Source organism: Callithrix jacchus, chromosome 7, assembly GCF_049354715.1.
Source record: "Callithrix jacchus isolate 240 chromosome 7, calJac240_pri, whole genome shotgun sequence".
NCBI lineage: Eukaryota > Metazoa > Chordata > Mammalia > Primates > Cebidae > Callithrix > Callithrix jacchus.
Genome location: NC_133508.1, coordinates 62760416 through 62786132, shown reverse-complemented (window position 1 = coordinate 62786132; position 25717 = coordinate 62760416). Strand labels below are relative to the sequence as shown.

At 42.6% G+C, this 25717-nt stretch overlaps 1 protein-coding gene and 1 long non-coding RNA gene across 5 annotated transcripts; one reads left to right on the top strand and one right to left on the bottom strand.

Moving 5' to 3' along the window:
- The first annotated feature begins 199 nt into the window (after positions 1–199).
- On the top strand, positions 200–15269 carry LOC118155368 (uncharacterized). The gene is made up of 3 exons (XR_004745824.3): positions 200–333; positions 4007–4181; positions 14544–15269. It is a non-coding gene; the product is annotated as an uncharacterized LOC118155368 (long non-coding RNA).
- On the bottom strand, positions 7636–22137 carry PDIK1L (PDLIM1 interacting kinase 1 like). 4 transcript variants are annotated; one of them, XM_002750460.7, is made up of 3 exons: positions 21869–22137; positions 18594–18895; positions 7636–11343 (listed from the first exon to the last, which is right to left on the bottom strand). In XM_002750460.7, exons 2-3 carry the CDS (start codon positions 18876–18878, stop codon positions 10603–10605), a joined length of 1026 nt encoding a protein of 341 aa, XP_002750506.1. In that variant the 5' UTR covers positions 18879–18895; positions 21869–22137; the 3' UTR covers positions 7636–10602. The 4 variants fall into 4 exon arrangements, with proteins under 4 accessions (XP_002750506.1, XP_008998940.1, XP_002750505.1 ...); XM_009000692.5 differs by lacking the exon at positions 21869–22137 and adding an exon at positions 20635–21463; XM_002750459.6 differs by lacking the exon at positions 21869–22137 and adding an exon at positions 21373–21463.
- Between the last annotated feature and the right edge of the window lie 3580 nt (positions 22138–25717).

Here is a 25717-nt window from a genome sequence, read left to right as displayed (position 1 = left end):
CTATAGGGCAGGGCAGTATCCAGAATAGCAGCTCAGAATATATTCACTCATATTTTTAATCCACTTTTAATTATATGCAAATTAAGGGAGGGTTTATGCAGAAATGTCTAGGATGAGCATGGTAACTTCTGAGTCATCAGGTCATTGCCATGGAAATGGGTGGTAACTTCCAGTGTTGCCATAACAACAGTAAACTGACATAGCACATGTGGGCATGTCTTATGGAAAGTTGCTTCCATCCAGGGACCTGTGTTAGCTAGTTCTCAATTTGGTCTGGTGTCCAAGCCCCACCTCTGGAGTCGAGTCCATACTCTACCTCACCACCACACCCAGGTATAATTTAAAAAATTTTTTTATTTTGTAGAGATGGGGGTCTCACTATGTTGCCCAGGCTGACCAGTAAGTCTCCACTTAGACCTCCTGAAGTGCTGGAATTATAGGTGTGAGCCACTGCGCCTGACCTTTCCATCACTTTTGAATGACAATTTCACGGGGTACAGAATTCTAGGGTAGTGGGGTTTTCTTCTCTCAACACTGCACATTTTACTATGCTTGCATGGTTTCTGAGAAGTTGAGTGTAATTCTTATCTTTACCTCTCTATAGGTAAGGTGTTTTTTTCTGACTTCTCTTAAGATGTTTTCTTTTTGATTTCCTGACATTTGAATATGTCTAGGTACAGTTTGAATATGTCTAGGTGTTATTTCGTGGGTTTTTTGGCATTTATCCTTCTTGGTGTTCTCTGAGTTTCCTGGGTCTGTGGTTTGGTGTCTGACAATTTGGGGAAATTCGGCTGGGCATGGTGGCTTACACCTGTAATTCTAGCACTTTGGGAGGCCAAGGCAAGCAGATCGCTTGAGCTCATGAGTTTGAGACTAGCCTGGACAACATGGCAAAACCTGACTCTACAAAAAATACAAATTAGCAGGTGCCTGTAGTCCCAGCTACTCAGGAGGCTGAGGTGGGAGGACGGCTTGAACCTAGGAAGTGGAGGCTGCAGTGAACCAAGATCGCACCACTGCACTCCAGTCTGGGTGACAGAACCAGACCCTGTCTCAAAAAAAAAAAAAAAAAAAAAACTGGGGAAGATTCTCTGTCATTATTACCTCAACTATTGCTTCTGTTCCTTTCTCTCTTTTTTCTCCCTGTAATAGTCCCATTGCATTTAGGTTATACCTTTTATAGTTGGCCAATAATTATTTGATATTCTGATCTTTCTAATTTTTTTTGGACTTTTTGCTTTTCAGTTTTGGAAGTTTGTCTTGTCATAAGTTCAAGCTCAGAGATTCTTTCCTCAGCCATGTCCAGTCTACTAATGAGCCCATCAAAAGCATTCTTCATGTCTGTTACAGAGGTTTTGATCTCTAGCATTTCTTTTTGATCCTTAGAATTTCCATCTCTCTGCTTACATCATCCCTGTTTGTGCACATTGTCTACTTTTTCCATTGAAGTCCTCAGCATGTTAGTCATAATTTTAAAAAATTCCTGTCCTGATAGTTCCAGGATTCTCGCCATGTCTGATTCTGATTCTGATGATTGTTCAGTCTCTTCAAACTGTGTTTTTTGCTTTTTAGTATGCCTTGTACTTTTTTGTGAACAGTGGATGTAATGTACTGGGTAAAAGGAACTGCCATAAATAGACCTTTAGTAATGTAGTACCGCGTGGGAGTGGGGAGTGTTCTATAATCCTATGATTAGGCCTTGGGCTTTTCATAGGGGAGCCTGTGCCCTTGGACTATGAACTTCACCAGTGCTTCTCTTGGTGGAGTTCCCTTAGGTGGATCAGGATGGCTAGAGGGGACTGGAATTGGGTATTTCCCTTCCCTCAGACAGGTTAGGCTCTGCTGATAAAACCACAACAGATCGGGCTCTGGTAAAATGGTTGCTCCTGAGGGCTGTCCTAGTGAAGAACAGAATATTTAGGCAGATTTCAAAATGGTTCCTTTTCCCCTCCTGTTAGCAGAAGAATGAGCACCCGTGAGGACCTGGCAGCACTCCTGGAGGTAACAGTATGTGGGGCCCCTATGATTGGGTCTCCCTGGACTTCTTAACTCGCAGAGTTGTCCACGCTGAGCAATTCATCAATTACAGTTTAGGTTTTCCTACCCCTGCACCATTTCCACACTCTCAAATTATAGAGGCAGCAGTTCACCCTGTGACCTCACTGCTCTGACATGTCTTAGAAGAGTTGTTGATATTTCCATTTGTTCAGCTTTTTAATTGTTGTTAGGATGGAGTGGTGACTTTTAAGCTCCTTTTGGCCAAACCAGAAATGGGAAGTCCTCATTTTTTTTTTGTATTGGGGTGCAGTGGTGTGATCTCGGCTCACGCAACCTCCAACTCCTGGGCTCAAGTGCTCCTCCTGTCTTAGCCTCCTGAATAGCTGGGACTACAGGCACATGCAACCACACCAGAACCCCCAGCTAATTCTTTTTTTTTTTTTTTTCACTAGAAATGAGTCTCACTATGTTGCCAAGGCTAGTCTTGAACTTCTGGGCTCAAGCAATCCTCTTGCATTGGCCTCCCGAAGTACTGAGATCACAAGCATAAGCCACTGGACCTGGCCCCTTTCTAATATTTTTAATTGGCTGGCAGACATTTTGAATTTTATATTATTGAGAAGTGGAATTTTTTGACTCTTAAGTATTTTTGAGCTTTGTTCTAGCACATCCTGTTATTTAGGAAAAAATGTATTTTGTAAATAAAATGTATAGGAGACCATTGTTTTGGACTAGCCTCCTACACTAGGCACTAGCAGACCAGGCCAAACCAGAATGGAGTCACTCATGCTAGGTGCCTGGTAATTAAACTGAACTCTGAAACAGGCCAATCCACCCAACCCTACTATAAAAAAAAACTAGGAGATTCACAGCAACCAATCAAAAGGGGCCCAGTTTACCTGAGCTGGCATGAAAATGAAGTTTCCTCTGTTTTCTGTTGTTTTTTAATTTTTAAATTTTAATTAATTTATTTATTTAGAGACTGGTTTTATTAAATCACTTGTCTTTCTGAGTTTCATAGCAGAGTTTTTGGTTTGTTTAAATTCATTCTAAATAGATATTTAGGATGTCAGATTCTCACCTCATGGATTCAGAGCTTACAAGTCCCCTGGTCTATCATGGGACCATGCACATAAGGAATAAAAAATCATAATGTTTAAAATAAATGATTTTCTTATAAAGAAATATAGTTATGTGCCCAAACACAGAAACAATTTCATTAATAATTGGTCGTAGTCCTGGTGGGTGTGATTCTTTTAAGTTTGGACCTTGACTGACAGAATTTCCAGTCGCTGTCTCCTCTCTGGACAGAAGTTCCAGATGATCTGATGGGCAGGGACTCAGGCTGTGTCCCCTGGGGCTCTGGTCCGAGTCGTTGGGACCCCTGGCAGCAACCCACTATGCCTGTGTCTGTTTTAACCCTATAAGGAAAGTAATTGAAACAAACTATTTTTTGTTCTCTGTTTCTGCTTTTCTCAGCCCTTTTCCATCTGTAAAACCAAACTCTTCTGCTCGGCTTATCAGAACACTCACTGTATTTTATAGAATAAGGCATTGCCCCATTCTAGAATCACAAAGAAAAGCCAATATAGATCTAATTTGCTGTACCTTTCAAGACTTACTTTTAAGCTTTGATAGGCAGGTCCAGAATAGCTGTTAAGTGTTGGCCTCACTACTGAGATCCTCTTCTGTGATGCTCTGTGTATTGGAAGGTCTTTCTGTTCTGGCTGGTGGAAATACCAATTATTCTTGGCCCTGTGTCAGCTCCAGAATTGTTCTGCCTAATCCTTTCAGGTGATCTTTCCTTCACTCAGGTCCAATAATTTCTTCATAGCATCACTGATATGTGTGTGTGTGTGTGCGCGCGCGCGTGTGCGTGTGTTTTCTTTGAGTGATCCCAGTTTACTGCAGTCTTGACTTTCCCGGGTGATTTTCCCACCTCAGCCTCCCGAGTAGCTGGGACTATAGGCATACACCACCACACCTGGCTAATTGTATTTTTTTGTAGAGACGGGGTTTCGCCATGTTGCCCAGCCTGGCCTCCAACTCCAGGGTTCAAGTGGCTTGGCCTCTTAAAGTGCTGGGATTACCCCACCTCAGCTGATACCTTGAGGAAAACTTCCTGCAAAGGTCTGGAACTATCACCAACAAACAAAAAACAAAACAAAAAAGAAAAGAAAAAGGTAAATAAACAAGGTCTGGAATTTTTGTTACCGTCTCTCTTTCTCTTCTCTCTCTCTCATATTCTGCCCCATGAATCCTACCTGCCTAGTGCTCCTTGAACCCTGAACTCTGTCTCCCCAACTCAGGGAGACTGTTGAACCCTATTTAGGTACGTATTCCCTGTACAGCAGCCTGAAGATTCCCTCCAAGTTGGGGCAACCACAGGGCTCACCCCATTTGATCCTTTTCTCCCAGGATCACTGTCCCGCACCGCTAGTTTCCCAACATCTGGCATTTTAGCTGTTTACTGCAGGAATAGAAGTCTGTTACTCCATAATGTCCAGAAGCAGAAGTCATTGGGATTTTTGTTTGCTTTTACCCTCCTCAGGTTAAAATTCTAACTTGCAGCCAAAGTTGAGAACCACTGAGTCTATTGTAATTCCAGCTTCCAAGTTCTAGCCATTGCTGCCCTGCTGCATGCCCCACTCGCAGCCGTGCGTCTACTGTTGTTTCTCAAATCACATCAATAAACTCTCCCTGCCTTCTACCTATAGCCAGGAGAAATGGCATGTCATTCTAGTATTTGATACTTATTACTACTCTCCTAATTTCCAGGAGTGGTAGTCTATGTGAAAGAGACAGTAAACATTCTGAATTACAATCAATCATGTTATCGGCAAATAGAAAGAGAAAAGAAAACTGAGCTGAGGGGATTTTTATTGAACTATCATGTTCTTAAATAGGTCTGGGGACAAAGAGACAAGCAGGACTTTATTGTAACCAAATGTATTTCCCTGATAATTGTGGTAAAAATATAAGCTAAATTAAACAAACCAATTAACCTGCTCCTTATCAGCAGTAAAATTAGCAGTAAAGGCAGCTCAGAGTCATTTCCTATGAGTCCTCCTGGGTGAACAGGAAGCACTGACATTTCCTGAGTATGCTGTACATTTCTGCATGCATCGGCTCCTTTTATCTTCACAGCGCTCTGAGTCAGGTACTGTCTCTGCTTAAACACGTGGGAAACTGAAATTGAGGGGATAGGGAACTCATGAAACTCACATAGCTTGTAACAGAAAGGTAAACAGTCTGTTTTCAGAGTCTGTGTCCTTTCCTTCTGCCTGACAATAGCTGTCACCAGTAGCCCCAATGCACATTTTTTTAAAAATAAAATTTTTCTTAAAATGTAACATACCTAGAGAAGAATGTAAACATTTTAAGTGCAGCTTGATGAATTTTCTTTTTCTTTTTCTTTCTTTTTTTTTTTTTGAGACGGAGTTTTGCTCTTGTTGCCCAGGCTGCAGTGCAATGGCATGGTCTCAGGTCACTGCAACCTCCTCCTCTTGAGTTCAAGCGATTCTCCTGCCTCAGCCTCCCAAGTAGCTGGGATTACAGGCACCTGCCACCATGCCCGGCTAATTTTTGTATTTTTTAAAAATAGAGACAGGGTTTTACCATGTTGTCCAGGCTGGTCACAAACTCCTGACCTCAGGTTATCCACCCACCTCGGTCTCCCACAGTGCTGGGCTTACAGGCATGAGCTACCATGCCCAGCTGCTTGATGAATTTTCACAAAGTGAACACATCTAACCAGCACCCAGATCAAGAAATGAAACAACAAAGGTTTCCTAAAAGCCTCCTCACCTACCGCCTCAGGCTTTTGACTGAGGAGCTTTGGCACAGAGGTACTTGGGATCCCCTAACTTGGGGTCCATGTAGGCTTCTGAGATCCATAAATCCCCTGAAATTATAGGCAAATACATTCCTGAGATGTAGTGCCTTGGAGAATCTGATGAAGGCCCTACATCTTCTCAGGAATATATTTGTACGGCTGGTAGGGAGCTAGTATTCAACATCTGCTACACCACAGCCTGGGCTTTTTTCTGCTAGACCAGGATGACTTTGGTAATATCAAGTTGCCCAACTTCTGCTCAGAACAAGCTGAGCTTGAAATACCGGGCTGAACAGGAAATAAGAGTAAAGTCAAAAGCCCAGGACTTTTTTTTTCCCCCACAATTTCCTTCTAACCAATGAAAAATCATTGCGAAGGGGAAAGTACTGCCTCTAAAAGACGCACTTTGACTTCAAGAGGTGTGGCAGCATTGTAAGTTTTCTCAAATGGGAGTTATTATCTAACCACAAACCGTCTGTCATTACACTGCACTTTAGAGGATGTCTATGACTGGCTGGCAGAGAGAGCAATATTTGAATTTAAAGAAATGACCAAAATAACCAAGTTTCATTACTTCAGTGAGAAAGATAAAGCTTCTTGTCAGAGAAAACTCCATCTGGAGTCAGAGATTAGGCACTAAAACCCTGTCCAAGGGTAAAACCTTTGTTATTATTCTCAGTAAGTGGTATTATTACTGTTAATTTCATTAAGAAATCAGCCCCTATTTTAAGTAAAACTCAGTGAAAAAGATATGTAAAAACCATGCGAAGGTGCTTTGTAAACTACAAAAGATTACAAAAATGCCACTAAATGCAAATATTTAAAGCTTCAATTAAGAACAATTTCTAGAAAGCAAAATTTGCCTGTCTATAAAGGTTATACCGGGGGAAGGTAGAAGAATCAGAAGCCACAATTTTTTTTCCATTTTTGTTCTATTTTTTTGGTTTTATCTTTGAAGCCATAATTCTTGATGCCTACTTTGACTAGGTCACATGTAGCGTTGTTTTCTGTCTTTTTTCCCCTCTGCTGTTCCACCAGACCACTAAATTTAAGACTGTATGTATCTTCAGGCATAAATGATAAATATAAAAAAAGCAGCTCTGACTTTTTAATAGAAAATTAAACCATAGTCTCATATAATAGAATGAAAAACTGCATCCTTTCACGTATTTTTTTTTTTTTTTTTTGAGACAGAGTCTTGCTCTGTCACCTGGGCTGGAGTGCACTGGAGTGATCTCGGCTCACTGCAACCTCTGCCTCCCAGGTTCATGCGATTCTCCTGCCTCAGCCTCCTGAGTAGGTGGGATTACAGGCACATGCCACTGCGCCCAGCTAATTTTTGAATTTTTAGTATAGACAGGGTTTCAACATCTTGGCCAGGCTGGTCTCGAACTCTTGACCTTGTGATCCACCCAATTCGGCCTCCCAAAGTGCTGGGATTACAGGCGTGAGCCAGCACACCCAGCCCTTTCACGTATTTTATATTATGCTGAGTCCGAGCTGCATCCTTAGCTTAATGAAATAGAAGGATAAATGAATAAAAAATTTCATCTCCAGCAATACGAGTTCTTCTTGTATGCAAAGCAAATACAGTAAGACAGCATCACAATTTTAGAGAACTTGAAATGCTGATCCTCTAATTCAATCATCTTTTCCTTGGCAATCACTTCTACTTCAGACTCATTTAATAGGTATGTCTGAAAAACACATCGTTTCAGATTTTATACCCTCTATTTTATGCTCATGAAGTACTACAAAACTACTCACAGAGACACTAAAGCAGCAACGTAGAATTTTCAGGGTTTTTTTTTTTGTTGAAACACTTTATTAAAAAAAAAAGTCATGAACAATAAATTACAATCATTTTCCCCTTTTATAAATTCTTCATAAAATATATTTGACAATTTTAACAGAAAATTTCAAAAGTTGCTTTCATTTCTGAAGTGCTGATGACTTATTTTTTGACCATTTTGTCATGCTGGTGAATTATTTTGTAGCTGCTACAATAGTTTGATTGATAACAATTTACAATTAAAAACAACAACAACAAAGAGAAAAAACAGACCAGCAGAAAGAACTATTCTGTGTGCTATTTATCTGACACTTAACACTTACTTCATCTTAATGACAAAGTATCCCTTAGCACCAAAAAATCTACAGGAACCCCATCTTTCTAAGTGACAACTAGTGCAAAATAACATTCTAGGAACTAACTGTACAACCCCATATTTTAACTGGCCACAGCTGCCTATAAGCTTATTTGAAATATTTGGTCTTTTTTCAATTAAGACAAATTTCAAAAAACACTATAAACCATGGCAAGAGACTCTATGAGGAATAAGTGCTTATTGAGTACCTATTATGGGCAAGGCACCGTGCACAAAGTTTTGCCTTCATTTTTCCTCTAGCAAATATCCAGGTATCTCCAAATATCACTAATCATCTTTTTTTACTCCTCGCTGGAAAAGGCCTTTGGCCAAATGCCATTTTTTAATTGCCGTTTTATCAACCAACCTTTAGTGCTGAGCACACAGTAGGTACTTAATAAATACCTCTGACTGAAAGAACAAAGACAAAGAATTTACTATCATTTTGCTTGGCTATTTTAGAATACAAGGACTTGAGAAAATTCCAGAAAAAACTTCCTGATCGCCTCATACACTTACCCCCAATGAAAGAATTTCACTTCACAGGTAAAATCTTTCCAAATAAATGGTAATTATTAACTATTTTAAATGAGGCAGGACCAAAAACTATGTGCTTAGGAAACTGTGGCTGCAAGCACATAGATATTTGAAGATCAAATGAAGCATAGGCATACCATCATCTATGAATCTCTGCTGAAGTGCCATGTTACTGACTAGAGGTTATCATGATGCCTTTTCTTACTCCCTATAGCTCAACTTCGTTGGACATATCTGTTAAATTAAACTAATCTGGTGATTCAGAGGGTCAATTATCATGAGGGTCCAGGGCATTTCCACTTCTAATTTCCAAAAGAATTCTTATACTTGTCAGCTTGAAAGTGATGTTAAAAGTATGAATTTTCATTTTAAGAGGATTTATTTCAATAAGACCTTTTAGTCCAAATTTTAGACTTCCAGATCAAGTAACACTGAAATTTTATGTACTGCAATTTTTTGTGTGTGATGTTTTACTCTTTCCTCTGAACACATTTTAAACAGGGAAAAAAATCGTAACAGCAATATTCCAAAAGTTGTGGAAGTTCAAAAAAGCTGAGATTATGCAAGCTAGCAATAATTTCAATATTCTAATACTATTTTGTCTGACTTTTGACCAAAAATTCTAGTGCTTTATAAAATTAACTTAGATACAATGTAAAGTCTATTTAACCTTAAAGGCTAATGATCTGTTTTAGGAAAGCATTCTTTCCTTTAGATTTTAACTATCTGCACTTACAGGAAAACAAGTTGTAGACAACCATACAAAGTTAAACTAACTTCAAGAGGAATAATGGTCTGTTGGTTTTTGACATAGACTACATCAGTGATTGTATAAAATGGATAACTTTTCTATTTGAAAAGTAGTTGATGCCACAATATTTTATCCATTTGCCATACTGTATATGTATCTTCTCCCACTTTAGGTAAAGGTGATCAACATTTACAACAACCATATTACTACCATTACTGTCTCAAATCAGACAAGAGAAAACAGCATCAGTGCCAGAATGAAAGGAACTCCAGTGACTCAACAAGTGACCATATCAGGGCAGGCAATGTGAGGGGAGAGCTCATTTGGTTTCTTCAACTTCAGTATAATGAGGCTTAGACAAAGTCTTGAAACCAAAAACATATCAAGTATTACAGTTCATACATAGCAAAGTTTTCAGAAACAGAACAATTCTGTATTCGGATTTATGTCAGACTGTAGAAGTTCAAGTGCAAACATCCCAATGCAGTGGTTTAGTTGGTTAATTAAATGCTCAGTTACCTAAAGAAGGTAGGACTGAATCACCAATGTCCTTGCCAACTTGTTACCATATGACTGCATGACTAATTCAACTCTTGCAGCTATAGGGCACTGGAGAGCTCAAACATACTTCAGCAGCTTTGGATCACTTAATCTCATTTATGTTTTACCAGACAATTTTAGATCCTCCAAAATGATGCCTTTAAAAAAAAAAAGCTGTATATTACAAAAAAAAAAATTAATATGATTTCATAAGAGGGAGGGGGAAGAGTAGGAAGATGAGGGAAGGTTTATTTTTCATCACTGCTTTCACCAGCAAATCTCAAAAACCCAAACCTACATCAAATAATTTAAACAGACGTGGCATTTTTTTTTCATATGGAATGCAAAATGCACACATTCACATACTTACATATACATAAATATATACATATATGCTTCCTTTACAAAGTTTCAAAGGTTGCATTACCAGCATGCAAACCTCTTCTCCCATGGAAATTCCTAATACTGACAAGGAATGTCTAAAATACTTAAGAGACATTATTTCCAGAAAACTGGACTCTCGTCTCTTCTTGGCTCTTAGAGAATTTTCCTGCCAAACTTCTACCAATAATCATTTTTTAAAAATTTACACCCACATTGGTAATACACATTTGAAACATACTAATAAAACGGCCAACTTGGATTTAAGAAAAATGAGGAAAAAAAAAATCCCAAAAAATCTAAACCCTTAGAAGGTGGAGTCTAGCTTTTTATATTCTTTTTCAGCCACATAATGTTGCATCACTGTTAAACAGAAGCAGCATATCATCCACAATATTTGCAAATAATGTGTGTCACGTTTCCCAGCTGCTATCTTTAAATGCGATTTGTACTAATCTGAGTTCTAGTTCAAAAGCATCTGGACGATCCTGAGGGTTTGCAGCCAGCATTTCCTTAATAAGTTGTTTCATTCGCCCATTCATGGACTTTTTCTTCACAGGAATGAGAAGTTCCATTTTGGGATTTTCCAGAAGTGCCTCCCCAACAGGCACAATCTCAGTTCCTTGTTTCACATAACTCCCCAAGAGTTCTTTCTTTGTCTCTGTGTCTATGAATGTGATCCTTTCCAGCATTGCCCAGATGATAATCCCCAGAGCAAAGATGTCAGCTTTTGCTGTGTAATGTCCTTCCCAAACTTCAGGGGCCATGTAAAAATCTGTTCCACATGCTGTGGAAAGGAAACACTTGTTTACACTGACAGGTTCTTCTGGGTTCTGCCCAGAGGCTGAACAAACTTTACTTAGACCAAAATCGGCCACTTTGAGTGTAGGTTCCAAGTCACTGGTATCCAACCTGGTTTGAGAAATCAGGATGTTATCAGGCTTAAGATCACGATGGATGATCTGGTTTTTATGCAAGAAAGCCAGGGCACTGCTCAGCTGAAGCATGAAGCTGGTGTTAGTTTTACGATTGGGTTTCCTGGACAACAGATACTCATTCATATCTCCTCCGTCACAAAAATCCATCACAAACCACAAATAATAGGCGCTTCTGGGATCAAAGGCAATTTCTCCTTTTAATGAAGTTTCTACAAGCTACAAGAAGGAAAAAAAAGATAACAATCATCTGCATAGGTTATATAATTCAGTTATAGGAAAATAATTCAAAGGTTAAGTCAGTCTCCACCTTTAAGTGGAAACTCTATATGAATATTTAATCAGTGCTTTCTTTTTTTTTTTTTTTTTTTTTTGGTGAGATAAGTCTTGCTCATCACCCAGGCTGGAGTGCAGTGACACAATCTTAGCTCACTGCAACCTCTCCCTCCCAGGTTCAAGCTATTCTGCCTCAGCCTCCTGAGTAGTTGGGATTACAGGCACCTGTCACCACGCCCGGCTAATTTTAATATTTTTAGTAGAGAAGGGGTTTCACGATGTTGGCCAGGCTGGTCTTGAACTCCTGACCTTAAGCGATCTGCCCACCTCGGCCTGCCAAAGCACTGGCATTACAGGCATGAGCTACCATGTCCAGCCTAATCATGCTTTCATATAGGCATTTTATTTAAAACTAAAAAAATGCTTCAAACTGTCATTTTGTCCCTGATGAATATACACCAAAGCTCTAAGCCAAGAGGTAAAAATTTTAAAATAGTTTTATTTTGAAAAGTGTCCATCCAAGCGGCCACACATTTTCTCCATGCTGCAGTGGAGCTGAACTCTACCCACCTAGCTTACAGCTTCACGAGAAGACCAAAGTTTCAGCAGACAAACCTAGGAAATTGCCAGCTGGGGTATAAACCTCAATTAGGAAACTCTATTCAGTGAAATCACCTGAAACATACTTCTTACTCATTGCACATACACTATCAACATAACCTGTGAAATTGAGAGAACAATGTTCAAGGAACAACTAGTTGTTGCAGAAATAACTGTTCCTATAGTCACTAATAAAGACTGACACTGTTACTTCATAAACTTCTATAAGCAGAATGCAAATATGTTGGCTACCTCTTTCACTGGATGGCTTTTAAAAACCAATTTATAAAAATCAAATATGAATTTAAAAAAATTTTTCATTTTTGTTTTGTTTTCAAATATGCATTTTGATATAAAAAATCAACTCTGAATTCATATATTTCTTCTTTAATACAAGCTGAAAACCTAGACTAAATCACAGTTTTATTTGTTATTATTATCTAATTATAACACTTCTTTACTTGAAATTCAATGGTATTACTTCACTGGACATAAACTATCACTCTAAAATACAGTATACAGTCTTTTAAAAGTATTTGTTGTATGATGTCCTTTTCAGACCTAGGAGTTAAACAGAAAAGGTCAAAGAGCTGCTGAAGAGTGAATGAATTGCTAATTTCACATTTAAATTCCTCTAGCATTCCAGCAAGCAGAAGCAAAGAACATCCCTTCACGCCATCTCTCCATATGGCAGATAACAGTAATTGCAATGATCTGCAGATACCTCTTTTGCATGAGTTTTTCTTGTTGCATGTGTTTGCCAGTGAGACAGAAAATGAAAGAATAGGTACAGATCACATAATTATTTACCAGGCGCACTGATGTCTTTACTCACTTTTTTTTGAGCTGGAGTCTCACCCTGCTGCCCAGGCTGAAGAGCAGTGACAGGATCTCAGCTCACTGCAACCTCTGTCTCCCAGGTTCAAGCAATCCTCCTGCCTCAGCACCCCCGTAGCTGGGATTACAAGCATGCGCCACCATGCCCAACTAATTCTTGTATTTTTTAGTAGAGACAGGGTTTTGCCATGTTAGCCAGGCTGGTCTCGAACTCCTGACCTCAGGTGATCCACTCGCCTTAGTCTCCCAAAGTGCTGGGATTTCAGTTGTGAGTCACTGCACCCGGCCCTGTCTTTACTCTCAAAAGCGAACTTCCTAAATAGCTTTCAGCAATGCAGAGTCCCAGCATTCAAAGAATGGTTTAGAGTAAGGCCAGACAGTAAATACTTTAGGCTTGACAGCACACATACACACGTGTATATATAAATACCATATACTTCTTCCTTGCCTTTTTGTTTCCCCCACAAGTCTTAAAAAATATAAGAACTATTTTTAGCATCGAAACCATATGAAAACAGGCCATTCAGACCATATGAAAACAGGCCACGGGGCCTCTGGTTGAGAGCTATGGAAATGCAGCGTCCAACCTGCTTATTTTAACATGCAGAAGATGTTAGCCATTGGTTTCCCTTACTTAAAGCCCTTCAATGGCTTCCCTGTTCTCTTAGGATATAATCTAAGTTCTTTAACATGGGTATGAGATCTTGAGTGCTCTGACTCCTGCTGACCCTTCTAGCCTCACCTAAAACAACTCTCACTATCTCACTACCTTCTCTCAATTTTTAAATGCTTCATGCCGTTTGCTTCAAGACCTTTGTATGTAGTTTTTTTCTGCCTAGGAAATTGTTCTCACTTATCTAGCTAACTCCTCTTCACACTACTAATACACACACACACACACACACACACGCGTGTATATATATATATTGTGTGTGTGTGTGTGTGTGTGAGAGAGAGAGAGACAAGGTCTTGCTCTATCACCGAGGCTGGAGTGCAGTGACACAATCATGGCTCACTGTAGCCTCAACCTCCCAGGCTCAAGGGATCCTCCTGCCTCAGCCTCCTGAGTAGCTGAGATACAGGTGTGCACCACCATGCCCAGCTAATTTTTTTTTTTTTTTGAAATGGAGTCTCGCTCTTTTGTCCAGGTTGGAGTACAGTGGTGCAATCTCAGCTCACTACAATCTCTGCCTCCTGGGTTCAAGTGATTCTCCTGCCTCAGTCTCCCGAGTAGCTGGGACTACAGGCACCTGCCACCTCACCTAGCTAATTTTTCTATTTTTAGTAGAGACAGGGTTTCACTATGTTGGCCAGGCTGGTCTTGAACTCCTCACCTCGTGATATGCCTGTCTTGACCTCCCAAAGTGCTGGGACTATAGGCATAAGCCACCAAGCCCAGCCTGCCTGGCTAATCTTTAAAATTTTTTATAGAGATAGGGTTTCACCACATTGCCCAGGCTAATCATGAACTTCTGAGCTCAAGTGATTCACCTGCCTCACCCTCCCAAAATGCTGGAATTACAGGTGTAAGCCACTGCACCCACCCAACAATTCGTAACTCTCAGACCATAGGATTATGTAGGTTTCCCTGTTATGTGCATCCTGTACTTCTCATTCATGACATTTACCATAAGTATACAGACTGGCCACTAGGTTCCTACGCATGAGATTGTAACCTCTGTTATTTGTTTTACATTTTCTTCTAGGTGAGGCTTTTGGCTATCAGGAACTGATTTAATGCTTCCAACCAAGAACAAGGAAGCAGACATCTGGAAAAACATGGAGAAAAATTAAAATCTGTATGGAGAATACTATGCATAGGGACTCTAGTCATACTACAGATTTGTCTTTACTAAATGTAAATATTGGATGTCTTTACTAGATGTAAATTTAGAGAAGGCACTTGCTAAATGTATTGATGAATGTCTGGACAACAAAACAAATCCACAGAAAAGACAATTTTAATAGAGATACCAATTACTGAGTACTCGCATGTACCAAGTATTGCTTCTGCAACATCTCTAATTTTGACAACTCCTATAAAAAGTAGATATTATTACACCTTATCTTAAATATGAAGAAACAGATGCTAGGAAGAGTTGGGTTATTTACCCAAGGTCATTCAGCTAGCGAAAAGTATCACAAGGGAAACACAGGTCTATCAGGCTTTAAAAGATGAAAGAGATTTACTAACAAAAAGGTGCTTTAGATAGAAAGAATCACTAAAAGTCGGGCACGGTGGCTCACGCCTGTAATCCAAGCACTTTGGTGGCCAAGGCGGGCAGATCACCTGAGGCTGGGAGTTCAAGACCAGCCTGACCAACATGGTGAAACCCCGTCTTTTTTAAAAAAAAAAAATAATAAATTAAAAAACAAAATCACGATATCAAGTCTGGTAGGCCCTTACATCTTAAAACTTTATGAGGCCAGGTGCAGTGGCTCACGCCTGTAATCCCAACACTCTGGGAGGCCAAAGTGGGTGGATCAAGAGGTCAAGAGATCGAGACCATGGTAAAACCCCGTCTCTACTAAAAAATACAAAAATTAGCTGGGCGTGGTAGCGTGTACCTGTAGTCCTAGCTACTTGGGAGGCTGAGGCAAGAGAATTGCTTGAACCTGAGAGGCAGAGGTTGCAGTGAGCTGAGATCGTGCCACTGCACTCCACCCTGGTGCCTGGTGACACAGCAAGACTGTCTCAAAAAAAAAAAGAAAAGAAAAAAAAACTTTATGAGCTAATGCCTAGTTACTATAACAACTGCTGGATCTGGACTCAGCACTAAATAATATGTTTATTTATTTATTTTTGAGACAGGGTCCCACTCCATGATCTGGGCTAGAGTGCAATGGTGCAATCATGGGTCACTGCAGTCTTGAACTGGACTCTAGCAATCCTCCTGCCTCAGTCTCCTGAGTAGCTAGAACTATAGGTGCATGCCACCATGCTCAGCTAATAAATCTTGTTTAAATATCTTTGCTTTTCTACTTCAAAAGAGATCATGCATCTTAATCTCTAAAACTAAATGTAAAGTTTGGCAAAGTTCTATCCACTTTTTTTTTCTGAGACAGGGTCTGGCTCTGTCGCCAGGCTGGAGTGCAGTGGCCCAATCTAGGCTTCCTGCAACCTCTGTCTCCTGGGCTCAAGTGATCCTCCCACCTCAGCTTCCCAAACAGCTGGGACCAGAGGTGTGCACCACCACACCTGGCTAACTTTTTGTACTTTTTGTAGAGATGGGGTTTCGCCATTTTGCCCAGGCTGGTCTTGAACTCCTGAGCTCAAGTGATTCACTGACTTCAGCTTCCCAAAGTGCTGGAATTATAGGCGTGAGCCACCATGTTGGGCTTTCTATCCCCCTTTTTGTTTGTTTTTGTTTTGTTTTGGAGATGGAGTCTCATTCTGTCACCCAGGCTAGAGTGCAGAGGTGTGATCTTGGCTCACTGCAATCCCTGCCTCCCAGGTTCAAGAAATTCTCCTGCCTCAGCTTCCTAAGTAGCTGGGAATACAGGCACATGCCGCTATGCCTGGCTAAATTTTTGTATTTCAGTAGAGATGGGGTTTCACCATGTTGCCAAGGCTGGTCTCAGACTCCTGAGCTCAGGTAATCTGCCTGCCTCAGCCTCCCAAAGTGCTAGGATTACAGGTGTGAGCCACCGTGCCCAGCCTCTATCCACTTTTAAGAGAAAACAGAGTAAGAATGTTTCCAATATTTTCTATCAATTCAACTTACATAATAAGCACTTTTAGAAAAGCAAACAAAACATAAAAAAATTAGCTGGGTGTGGTGGCAGGCACCTTAGTCCCAACTACTCAGAAGGCTGAGGCAGGAAAATCACTGGGAAGTGGAGGTTGCAGTGAGCCGAGATCACACCACCGCACTCTAGCCTGAGCAACAGAGCAAGACTCCATCTCAAAAAAAATAATAATAATAACTTCAGGGCACAGAGTGCTAAATTGTAATATAAATTAAATTCTCAAGACTAATATTTGCTCATCATACAGAGAAACTTGCAAGTTTCTTAATATATACATTCATGTATTTGTTTTGTTGTTCCTACTCCAAAAGCTTTTCTTCTTTTAAAAACAGGTTTTGTTTGAGACAGAATCTTGCTCTGTCACCCAGGCTGCAGTGCAGTGGCACAATGTCAGCTCACTGCAACCTCTGCCTCCTGGATTCAAGCAATCCTTCCACCTCAGCCTCTCAAGTAGGTGGGACTATAAGGTGCATGCCACCACACCTAAAAATTTTTTTTTTGCACAGATGAGGTTTCGCTATATTATCCAGGCTGGTCTTGAACTCCTGGGTTCAAGTGATACTCCTGCCTCCTGCCTCTGCCACCTAAAGTGTTGTGTAAGCCACTGCACCTAGCCAAAAGAGCCTTTTTTTTTTTGAGACAGAGTCTCGCTCTGTCCCCCATGCTGGAATGCAAAGGTGTCATCTCGGCCTGCTGCAGCCTCTGCCTCCTGGGTTCAAGAGATTTTCCTGCCTCAACCTTCTGAGTAGTTAGGATTACAGTTGCACATTACCATGCCAGGCTAATTTTTGTATTTTTTTAGTAGAGACAGGGTTTTGCCATGTTGGCCAGGCTGGTCTCACAGGCGTGATGAGCCCATAGCACCCCGCCCAAAAGCAGACTTTGAATGGCAAAAGTCTCATGGTAAATTCTGAATTTAGATGCACTCAAAGTTGTTTTCTTTTCCAAGAATGACTAGCTTTAAGAAATTTTGCAGCCAGGCGTGGTGGCTCAAGCCTGTAATCCCAGCACTTTGGGAGGACGAGGCAGGCGGACTGCCTAAGCTCAGGAGTTCAAGACCAGCCTGGGCAACATGGTGAAACCCCGTCTCTATCCAAAAAAAAAAAAAAGAAATTTTGCCCTAACCTTTAACAAGCTATATCTTAATATCTTTTTTTATTCTTTGAGTATAGAGCTACTAGAGATTTAAATTTCTGACAGAAGCCAACAAAAGAAAAACAGAAAAGCTTTTCCATTTACCCAGGTTTACAGAAGAGTAATTTGGAAGTTAAGAGAGCATAAGCTTTAGCTGCCAGTCTTAGCTCCAGCTCCCAATTCTACCACTTACTAGGTATGTAACTTTGGATAAATTCATTATCTATCCTAAGCCTCAGTTTCTTCATTTGTAGTGAAGATAATAATAGTCCTTTCCTCATAGGATTGTTTTGAGCAACTGCTTTTAAAGCACTTAACACAGAGCATGGAACTGAGTGGGAATTCAAATGTTAGCTATTAGCACTGTTAATAACATTCAGGTGTTAAACCACGTACTTCATGAAAATTAACTGGAATTGCATGGTGAAGAAACCAAATATCCCTCTAAAACAGCAAAGGCTGACATTCAAACCAGCGATTTATAAAAGAGATGCCCAATTACCTAAGGGTGTTGCTATTGGTTGTGGAGTTTTTCCTTTTCTTCTGTCAAGTCCAGAATTATTGATTTCAAAGAAATGAAGTTATTAGACTGTAGTCTCAAGCACTTCTCTAGCTCCTATCTTGCCCCATTCCTATGCAGACTGGCAAGTACCATTGCATAACAGGTGGCTTATGTTATTTTTAGGTATGTGCATCACAGGTTTAAATAAAACCTTGTTTTAAAGCAAACATCTACTCAATTCTTGGCAGACACTTATCTACTTCTAACTACAAAACACCTGCATTTAAAGGGAAATGTTTGACCCTGTCATTCCTCTTGCTGACCAATGCCATGTTCGAATCATTTCTATTTCCCAATCAACAACACATACCTGTAAATAAAGGGAAGAATTAGAGCCGTGGGACATCTTTTGCACCATCCCATCCTTTTGTAGGATGCATTCCTCCAAGTGAATCACATTTGGATGTTGGCTCTTGATACTGCTTAGTGCCCAGAACTCACGAAGAGCTAGTTCAACATTTTCAGGTGCGTGACATCGAATTTTCTTCACTGCCACCCGTGCAGAAGTCTTTCTGATGACTGCTTCATACACAACACCGTAACTACCTCGGCCTACCTCCCGTATTAGATCGTACTTTGGCTGGCTACTCACCATCTTCAAGGTCGAGGTTTCTGGAAAAATCAACAAAGTGCTCTGTTGAAATTATGTATACCTACTGGCTTGTATTTCCTTTTATATATGATTTGCTTGTCATCTGTTTCACTGTCTGCAGTGCTTGAGGGATATTTGCTATATCTAGGGAAAATCTAATTTTAAGAATAGTAACAATAAAGCTAACAGGTAGTATTTACTATGTATCAGGAACTGTTTTAAACTCTTTCGAATATTAAATTTGGTTAATCCTCATAATAATCTTATGAGGTAGATACTAGTATGGTCTTTTTATAGATGAAACTATGTAATGGAGAGGTTAAAGGAAATGCCTAAGGTCAATAGCTAGTAACTCATGGAACTGGGATTTTAAATCAGGCCATCTGCCTCAGACAACCACAATTTTAAGCACTACAGTATACTGTCTCTTGTATGAACTGCTTGAAAAATGTCACTGTTAAAAATACATTCCCAAAATTCAGCATTCTTATCCACTGATCAGGAAAAAACAAGCAAGCAAGCAAAATCCCAGCTTCTCCTTCAGGCTGACACAGACATAATGGTCATAAAACAGCAAAAACAAAACCCCCTCACAGTTAGAAATACAAACACCTGGCTTATGCTTAAGGCCTGACAGTGAACCAGAACATTTATAGAACTGAAAATGTTTGTTTTCATTATGCAAAAGTGGCCAAACTTTTATTCATATTTTAATTTTGTTTCTTATGTCATCTCCTTATTTCTTACAAAATAAATGAAAATAAACTTTATGGAGAAGAAACTTTTTTTTTGAGACGCAGTTACCCAGGCTGGAGTGCAATGGTGCGATCTCGGCTCACCGCAACCTCCGCCTCCTGGGTTCAGGCAATTCTCCTCCCTCAGCTTCCTGAGTAGCTGGGATTACAGGACGAGCCACCATGCCCAGCTAATTTTTTGTATTTTTAGCAGAGACGGGTTTCACCATGTTGACCAGGATGGTCTTGATCTCTTGACCTCGTGATCCACCCGCCTCGGCCTCCCAAAGTGCTGGGATTACAGGCGTGAGCCACCGCGCCCAGCCCGAAACTTTTCTTTAAAAATAAAGCAAGCTACTTAGAATACAGTTACCTTTTGTAGTCATTTAACAATAGCTATTTAAAATTTTTTACTTATGTTTCCTTTTTACTAATCAGAAGAGAGCTGGAGTAAACAATAGTTCTAGGTCATTTTTGCCAACAAAAAATATTCTGTGGGCCGGGCGCGGTGGCTCACGCCTGTAATCCCAGCACTTTGGGAGGCCGAGGCGGGCGGATCACTAGGTCAAGAAATCGAGACCATCCTGGTCAACATGGTAAAATCCTGTCTCTTAAAAAAAAAAAAAAAAAAAAAAAAAAAAAGTCCTGCATATCAATGGGCTCTCTAACAGAGTTCTTGGGAATTCAACTTAGTGAATGGTTTAAAGGCGAGAGCAAAGGCCCTATACAGAAATACTCATGTGTTGAATAAAGACAGTCTAAAGTGTGCTTCCTTACTCCCCAAAGAATTTCTAGATTCTAACGAACTTCACGAACGAATTCGCTTTTGTAGATTGTTGCCACGGGCAAGAAAAGTAACCTGAGATTGTACAATATTTATTCTGTTCAGCTGGGAAATGCAAAAAGCTACTGACCCTAGAGCCTGAGAAGTTGGGATCCGCTGCGTTAAGTCCATAGGATAGATTTAATCAAGAAAGGACTTCTGAGATTGCTTTCAGTCCCACTTCCTCTAACCGGACACCCACCCTTCAAATCGCTACCGAATTTCCTAGTGTCTGATTTCCTGCCACAGAATCCTCTGCCCCGACTGTACAGCAGACGAGTTTTCCTGCTCTTCGGCGATCGCCAGTCACATCCACTCAAGGTGGTTCGTGTCTCTGAAGCAGTCCCATGTCCTCTCCAGCCAGGTACAGTCCCCATAGGGAGGAGCACCTTCCCGAATAGGGAGGAGGGGTGTTTATGAAACCCGTGGGATCCCGGATCGAATGATGCATCCGGTGCGAACCTAAGCGACTTTCGACGGCAAGTGGCGGGACCTCGCTCTCGCCTTTCTAACCTGGCGCCGGGACGCGGGCCGGCCAGGCCAGACACCTGCCGGCGCCCGTGAAGGGCCAGTCCGGGCCAGAGGTGTTGTCCGACGCGGCGGCTCAGGCCGCGCTCATTGGCCAAGTGTCAGGCCCTCCCCCTCCTCGGCCGCGCTCAGATGAAGCCCGGAGGGGAGGCTCCCGAGCCCCTTTGCCCAGAGGAGCCAGCCCTGCAGCTGCCTCAACTCCTCGGGGCCGGGGGCTGAGGGCCGGGGCTTGGGGAGGTGGCCCAGGTGTGAGAGGAGGCCGCGGCTAGGGCCGGTGGCCTGAGGGGCGCGGGGCCTTCCCCAGGATGACTCCACTGACAGGTCTGTGACAGGCCTCCCGGGGAGGGAGGCACATGCAGGGCCGTCGGCACTGCAGCAGGGCCTCTCCACCACGCCGAAGAGCCAGATTTACCTCAGGGTAGACGCTGCCGCTTCTCCCTCTCACGGGCTCTGCAGGCCGCCATTATCGGGCAGCTCGCGCCTCCGCTGCAGCCGCCGCCTCCAGTCAGCGGCCGGCGCGCGCCCCCGTGGTGCGCGCGGACACACCCCCTTACGCTGGCGGCCCCGCCCCCCTCCGGCTTTCCGTAGTGCGAGCCGGTAAGTTCCGCGCCACTGATCAGGCGCGTGGCCGGCCCTCCGCTCGCCACCTCCCTCTCCCGAGGATTTGCAGATCCTGGAGTCGGAGGTGTACGCGCTACGGAGCGCACCACTGGTGCTGCTCTCCGCAGGGGTGGCCGGGTCCGAGAACCGCGAGGCCATGCCACGCGGGGTCTCGGTCACCCTCCAGCCGCAGCGGGCGCGTAGGGCACGCGGCCCCGGGGACGGTCTGCAGCAGCAGGCCCTGGCCTGGGGCTGCGTGCGCCCCGCCGTGGCCTCCCCTCCCCCTCGCCACCCCCCTTCCAACCTACCGAGCTGCGGGCTGGGATGCGGGGCTCGCTGGGGTGGTACGCCGCTTGCATCTTCTGCGCGGGCCTTGGGTGCTTGCGGGGCGCGGTGCTGCTTTGGCGGGCCCGCGTGGAGGCGCGGCCCGAGCAAGAAGGTCTGGCGTCCGCCCCGCCGGGAGGGAGGCTGCAGCTTTTGTCCGAGTCACTGAGCCATGTTTGCGGACGATGCAGTTGCCGAGAAGGCGGCAGCGGCGCGGGGCTGAGTGCGATCATCTGGGAAGACGTCGTCCCCTGCCCCGCCGGCGCGGTGGTATCTCCCTTAAAGAAGCCGGCGCCTCATTGTTTCCCGGTGGTGGCAGCAGGGAGCCAGGGCCCCCTGCCTGGCGCTGGGAGGGAGGGGACGGTGACGCCCGCACCTGGCTGCAGTGACCGCGGCGTCCCCCCGAGGTTCCTGGTGGAGGGTCGGTCTGCAGTCGGCGCGCGGAAGAGGCCTCGGTCCGAGCCCAGATCCACCGCGCTCCGGGCCCTTTCGAGACAGGACGGTCAATGGGAGTTCCGCCGCTGCTGCAGTCGCCCGGGTGCCACACGCTGTCAGTCAGATCCTGCACGCTGTCGGCCCCACAGCCAGCGCGGGGTCACTCAGGCCCGGACCTCTCAGTCATCCAGTTGTTAGATCAGTAAGCATCCGCCAGAAACGTCCATTCCTTCTTCCCCGATTTATTTTGCACCGATTACTTGTCAGCAAGGTGATGGTTCCTCCTCCTAGCGCTCGCTCTATAAGGCACGATGTATAAAGAATCCCTGTCGCTGTGCTCAAAGATCAACCCGTTTTATTTTCTGTTCTCCATTTATGCTATTTCTCCCGAGAGTCTGAGATTATCTTTACATATATAAATTATCTTGTTTAACCCTAACCTAACCCCACAAGGGGAGGTTTTATTATCCTATTTTTGCAGATGAGGAAACACCTCTGCCTCTTTTTACTGAAGTGTCTTTTTTGGGGTGTGTCTACCTTGAATACCCACTCCCCGGTGTAATACTCTGTCCCCTTAAAAAACCCCACATTGGTTCTGTAATCTGTTCAGACTTTTGTCCTGAGTGCCATCCAAGTGTCAGGTCTTCAGCTGTTTGCTGGAAACACTGGTGACAGGCCAAGACTTATTTCCCGCCCTCAAAAGTAAAGGGAAAATTTCGGGTCGCGGTGGCTCACACCTATAATCACAGCACTTGGGGAGGCTAAGGCGGGTGGATCACAAGGTCAAGAGATCGAGACCATTCTGGTCAACAAGGTGAAACCCCGTCTCCACTAAAAATACAAAAATCAGCTGGGCGTGGTGATGCGCGCCAGCTACTCGGGAGGCTGAGGCAGGAGAATTGCTTGAACCCAGGAGGCAGAGGTTTCAGTGAGCCGAGATCGTGCCATTGCACTCCAGTCTGGGTAACAACAGCGAAACTCCATCTCAAAAAAAAAAAAATAAAGGGAAAATATAGAAGGCTTTGTGTACACAGCTAGCTACCTGTGTGGGTTATTGATCCAAATCGGGAGGGACCTCTCTCAAAGTAGCGTTTGTGTTTTCTTTGTGTGTCATTGAATATCATAGGAACTCTTGCTCTCAAGTTAGCTGCAGATGAGATTTGAAATCCACCCTCATTCTCAAATTTAGGCTCGCTGTAAAGTCCGTGAGGTGGGTTCAGGTCTTGTGGGGCCTGAAACTTAAATAATTTGCGGTGTCCTTAGGGAAAAGGTTATACAATGGCCCTGTGAACACATACCTGGAACACTGGAAAGGGTCCCTATAAGCAAAGGACTCCAAAGCTAAAGATTAATTAGCTTCAGGGTGAATCTGCCTCCTGCTTAGTATGTTATGTCATTTTTTGTTGTTGTTGCCCGTAGGCCTCCTAAAAGACTGAGAATTCCTGCGGATAGGAATCTTTGTGATTCATCTCTGCAGCCTCCTCAATCTGATATGATATCAAAATACACCTGCATTCTCATACATTGCTGGTGGGAAGGCAAAGTGATATAACTGTTAACAAAGAAGTTTGGCAATATATAGCCATATTATTTGATCCAGTAACCCTAGATCAAATACTAGATTTCGAGGAATCTATCCTGGTAATATACTGGTAAACACACACACACACACACACACAACAACAAACCTGTATGTACAAGGCTATTCATTATTGCTTTAATGAATAGCAAAAGATTGGAAACCGCTTGCATGTCTAATAATAAAGAACTGATTGAATAAATTACAGTACATACATAGGCTGAAGTACTATACTGCTGCGAAAAGGTATGTGCAAGAGGCCAGGCGTGGTAGCTTACACAGGTACTCCTAGCACTCTGGAAGGCTGAGGTGGGCATATCACTTGAGGTCAGGAGTTTGAGACCAGCCTGGCCAACATGGTGAAACCCCATCTCTACTAAAAATATAAAAATTAGGTGGGCATGATGATGTGCACCTGTAGTCCCCGCTACTTGGGAGGTTGAGGCAGGAGAATCTCTTGAACCTGGGAGATAGAGGTTGCAGTGAGCCAAGGTCACACGACTGCACTCCAGCTTGGATGACAGAGCAAGACTCTGTCTCAAAAAAAAAAAAAAAAAAAAAGTGGGAAGTTTCTTATATATAGTAATATCAAATGATCTCTATGTTTATTATTAAGTGAAATAAGCAAAGTGCATACAGGGTTTATAGTATGCTACTCCATGTGAGTAATGAAGAGATAAATATACATTAAGTACTTATATTTAAAAGGTAAACAATGGAAGAATAAATCCCAAACTTCTAAAAACTAGTTGCCTATGTGGGCTGGAGGGGATAGGAATGGGAATGAGATGTCTATGAATGTATCTTATTATATAGTACTATTTTAGAAACTTGGAAACAAGTTTCTAAAATAGTACTTCCCATTCCCATTCTATATAAGCAGCTGAACACAGTGCCTCATGCCTGTAATCCCAGCACTTTGGGAGGCCGAAGTGGGTGGATCATGAGGTCAGGAGTTCAAGACCAGCCTGACCAACATAATGAAACCCCATCTTTATTAAAAATACAAACAAAATCTGCAGGAATTGGGTATGTTTTTAACAAAAATAAAAAATACAAACCAAAAAATTACCTGAGTGTGGTGGCACGCATCTGTAATCCCAGCTACTCAGGAGGCTGAGGCAGAAGAATTGCTTGAACTTGGGAGGCGGAGGCTGCAGTGAGCCAAGATCATGCCACTGCACTCTGGCATAGGCGAGAGAGTGAGACTCTCTCTCAAAAAAAAAGAATAAAGCATTCCATAAAAATTAAAAACAAATGGAAACAAGTGAACCATCTGTAATATCAGATTGGTGGGGTAACCACACAGAGAAAATAATTTCAAATGGCTTTTTAAGTATTTGGATTTTTTTTTTTTTAAAGACATGAGTTCTCATTCTGTCACCCAGGCTGAAGTGCAGTGGTGATCATAGTTCATTAACCTCCAACTCCTGGGCTCAAGGGATCCTCTCACGTCAGCCTCCTGAGGAGCTCGGACTATAGGTGTAGCTAATTAAATCTTTTGTAGAGATGGGGGTCTCACTATGTCGCCCAGGCTGCTCCTAAATTCCTGGACTCAAGTGATTCTCCCTCCTTTGTCTCTCAGGGTGTTGGGATTACAGTCATGAGCCACCATGCCCATCCTTGATTGTACCTTTCTAATGGGAGATAGTCTAAGGACAAATAAAACTCCATAGAAATACAATTGTATTAATTAGTCTTGGCTGGGCATGGTGGTTTACGCCTGTAATCCCGGCACTTTGAGAGACCGAGGTGGGCAGATCACTTGAGGTTGGGAGTTCAAGACCAGCCTGACCAAAATGGAGAAATCCCATCTCTA

Excerpts from the sequence above, each read along its gene's own strand:
- PDIK1L (XM_009000692.5), bottom strand. The coding sequence starts at position 20,809 with ATGGGGACTGTACCTGGCTGGAGAGGACATGGGACTGCTTCAGAGACA. Across the intron at positions 18,896-20,634 it reads ATTCGGTAGCGATTTGAAGG|AAACCTCGACCTTGAAGATG; the intron begins GTGGGTGTCCGG and ends TGATTTTTCCAG. Across the intron at positions 11,344-18,593 it reads ATTCTTCCCTTTATTTACAG|CTTGTAGAAACTTCATTAAA; the intron begins GTATGTGTTGTT and ends TCCTTCTTGTAG.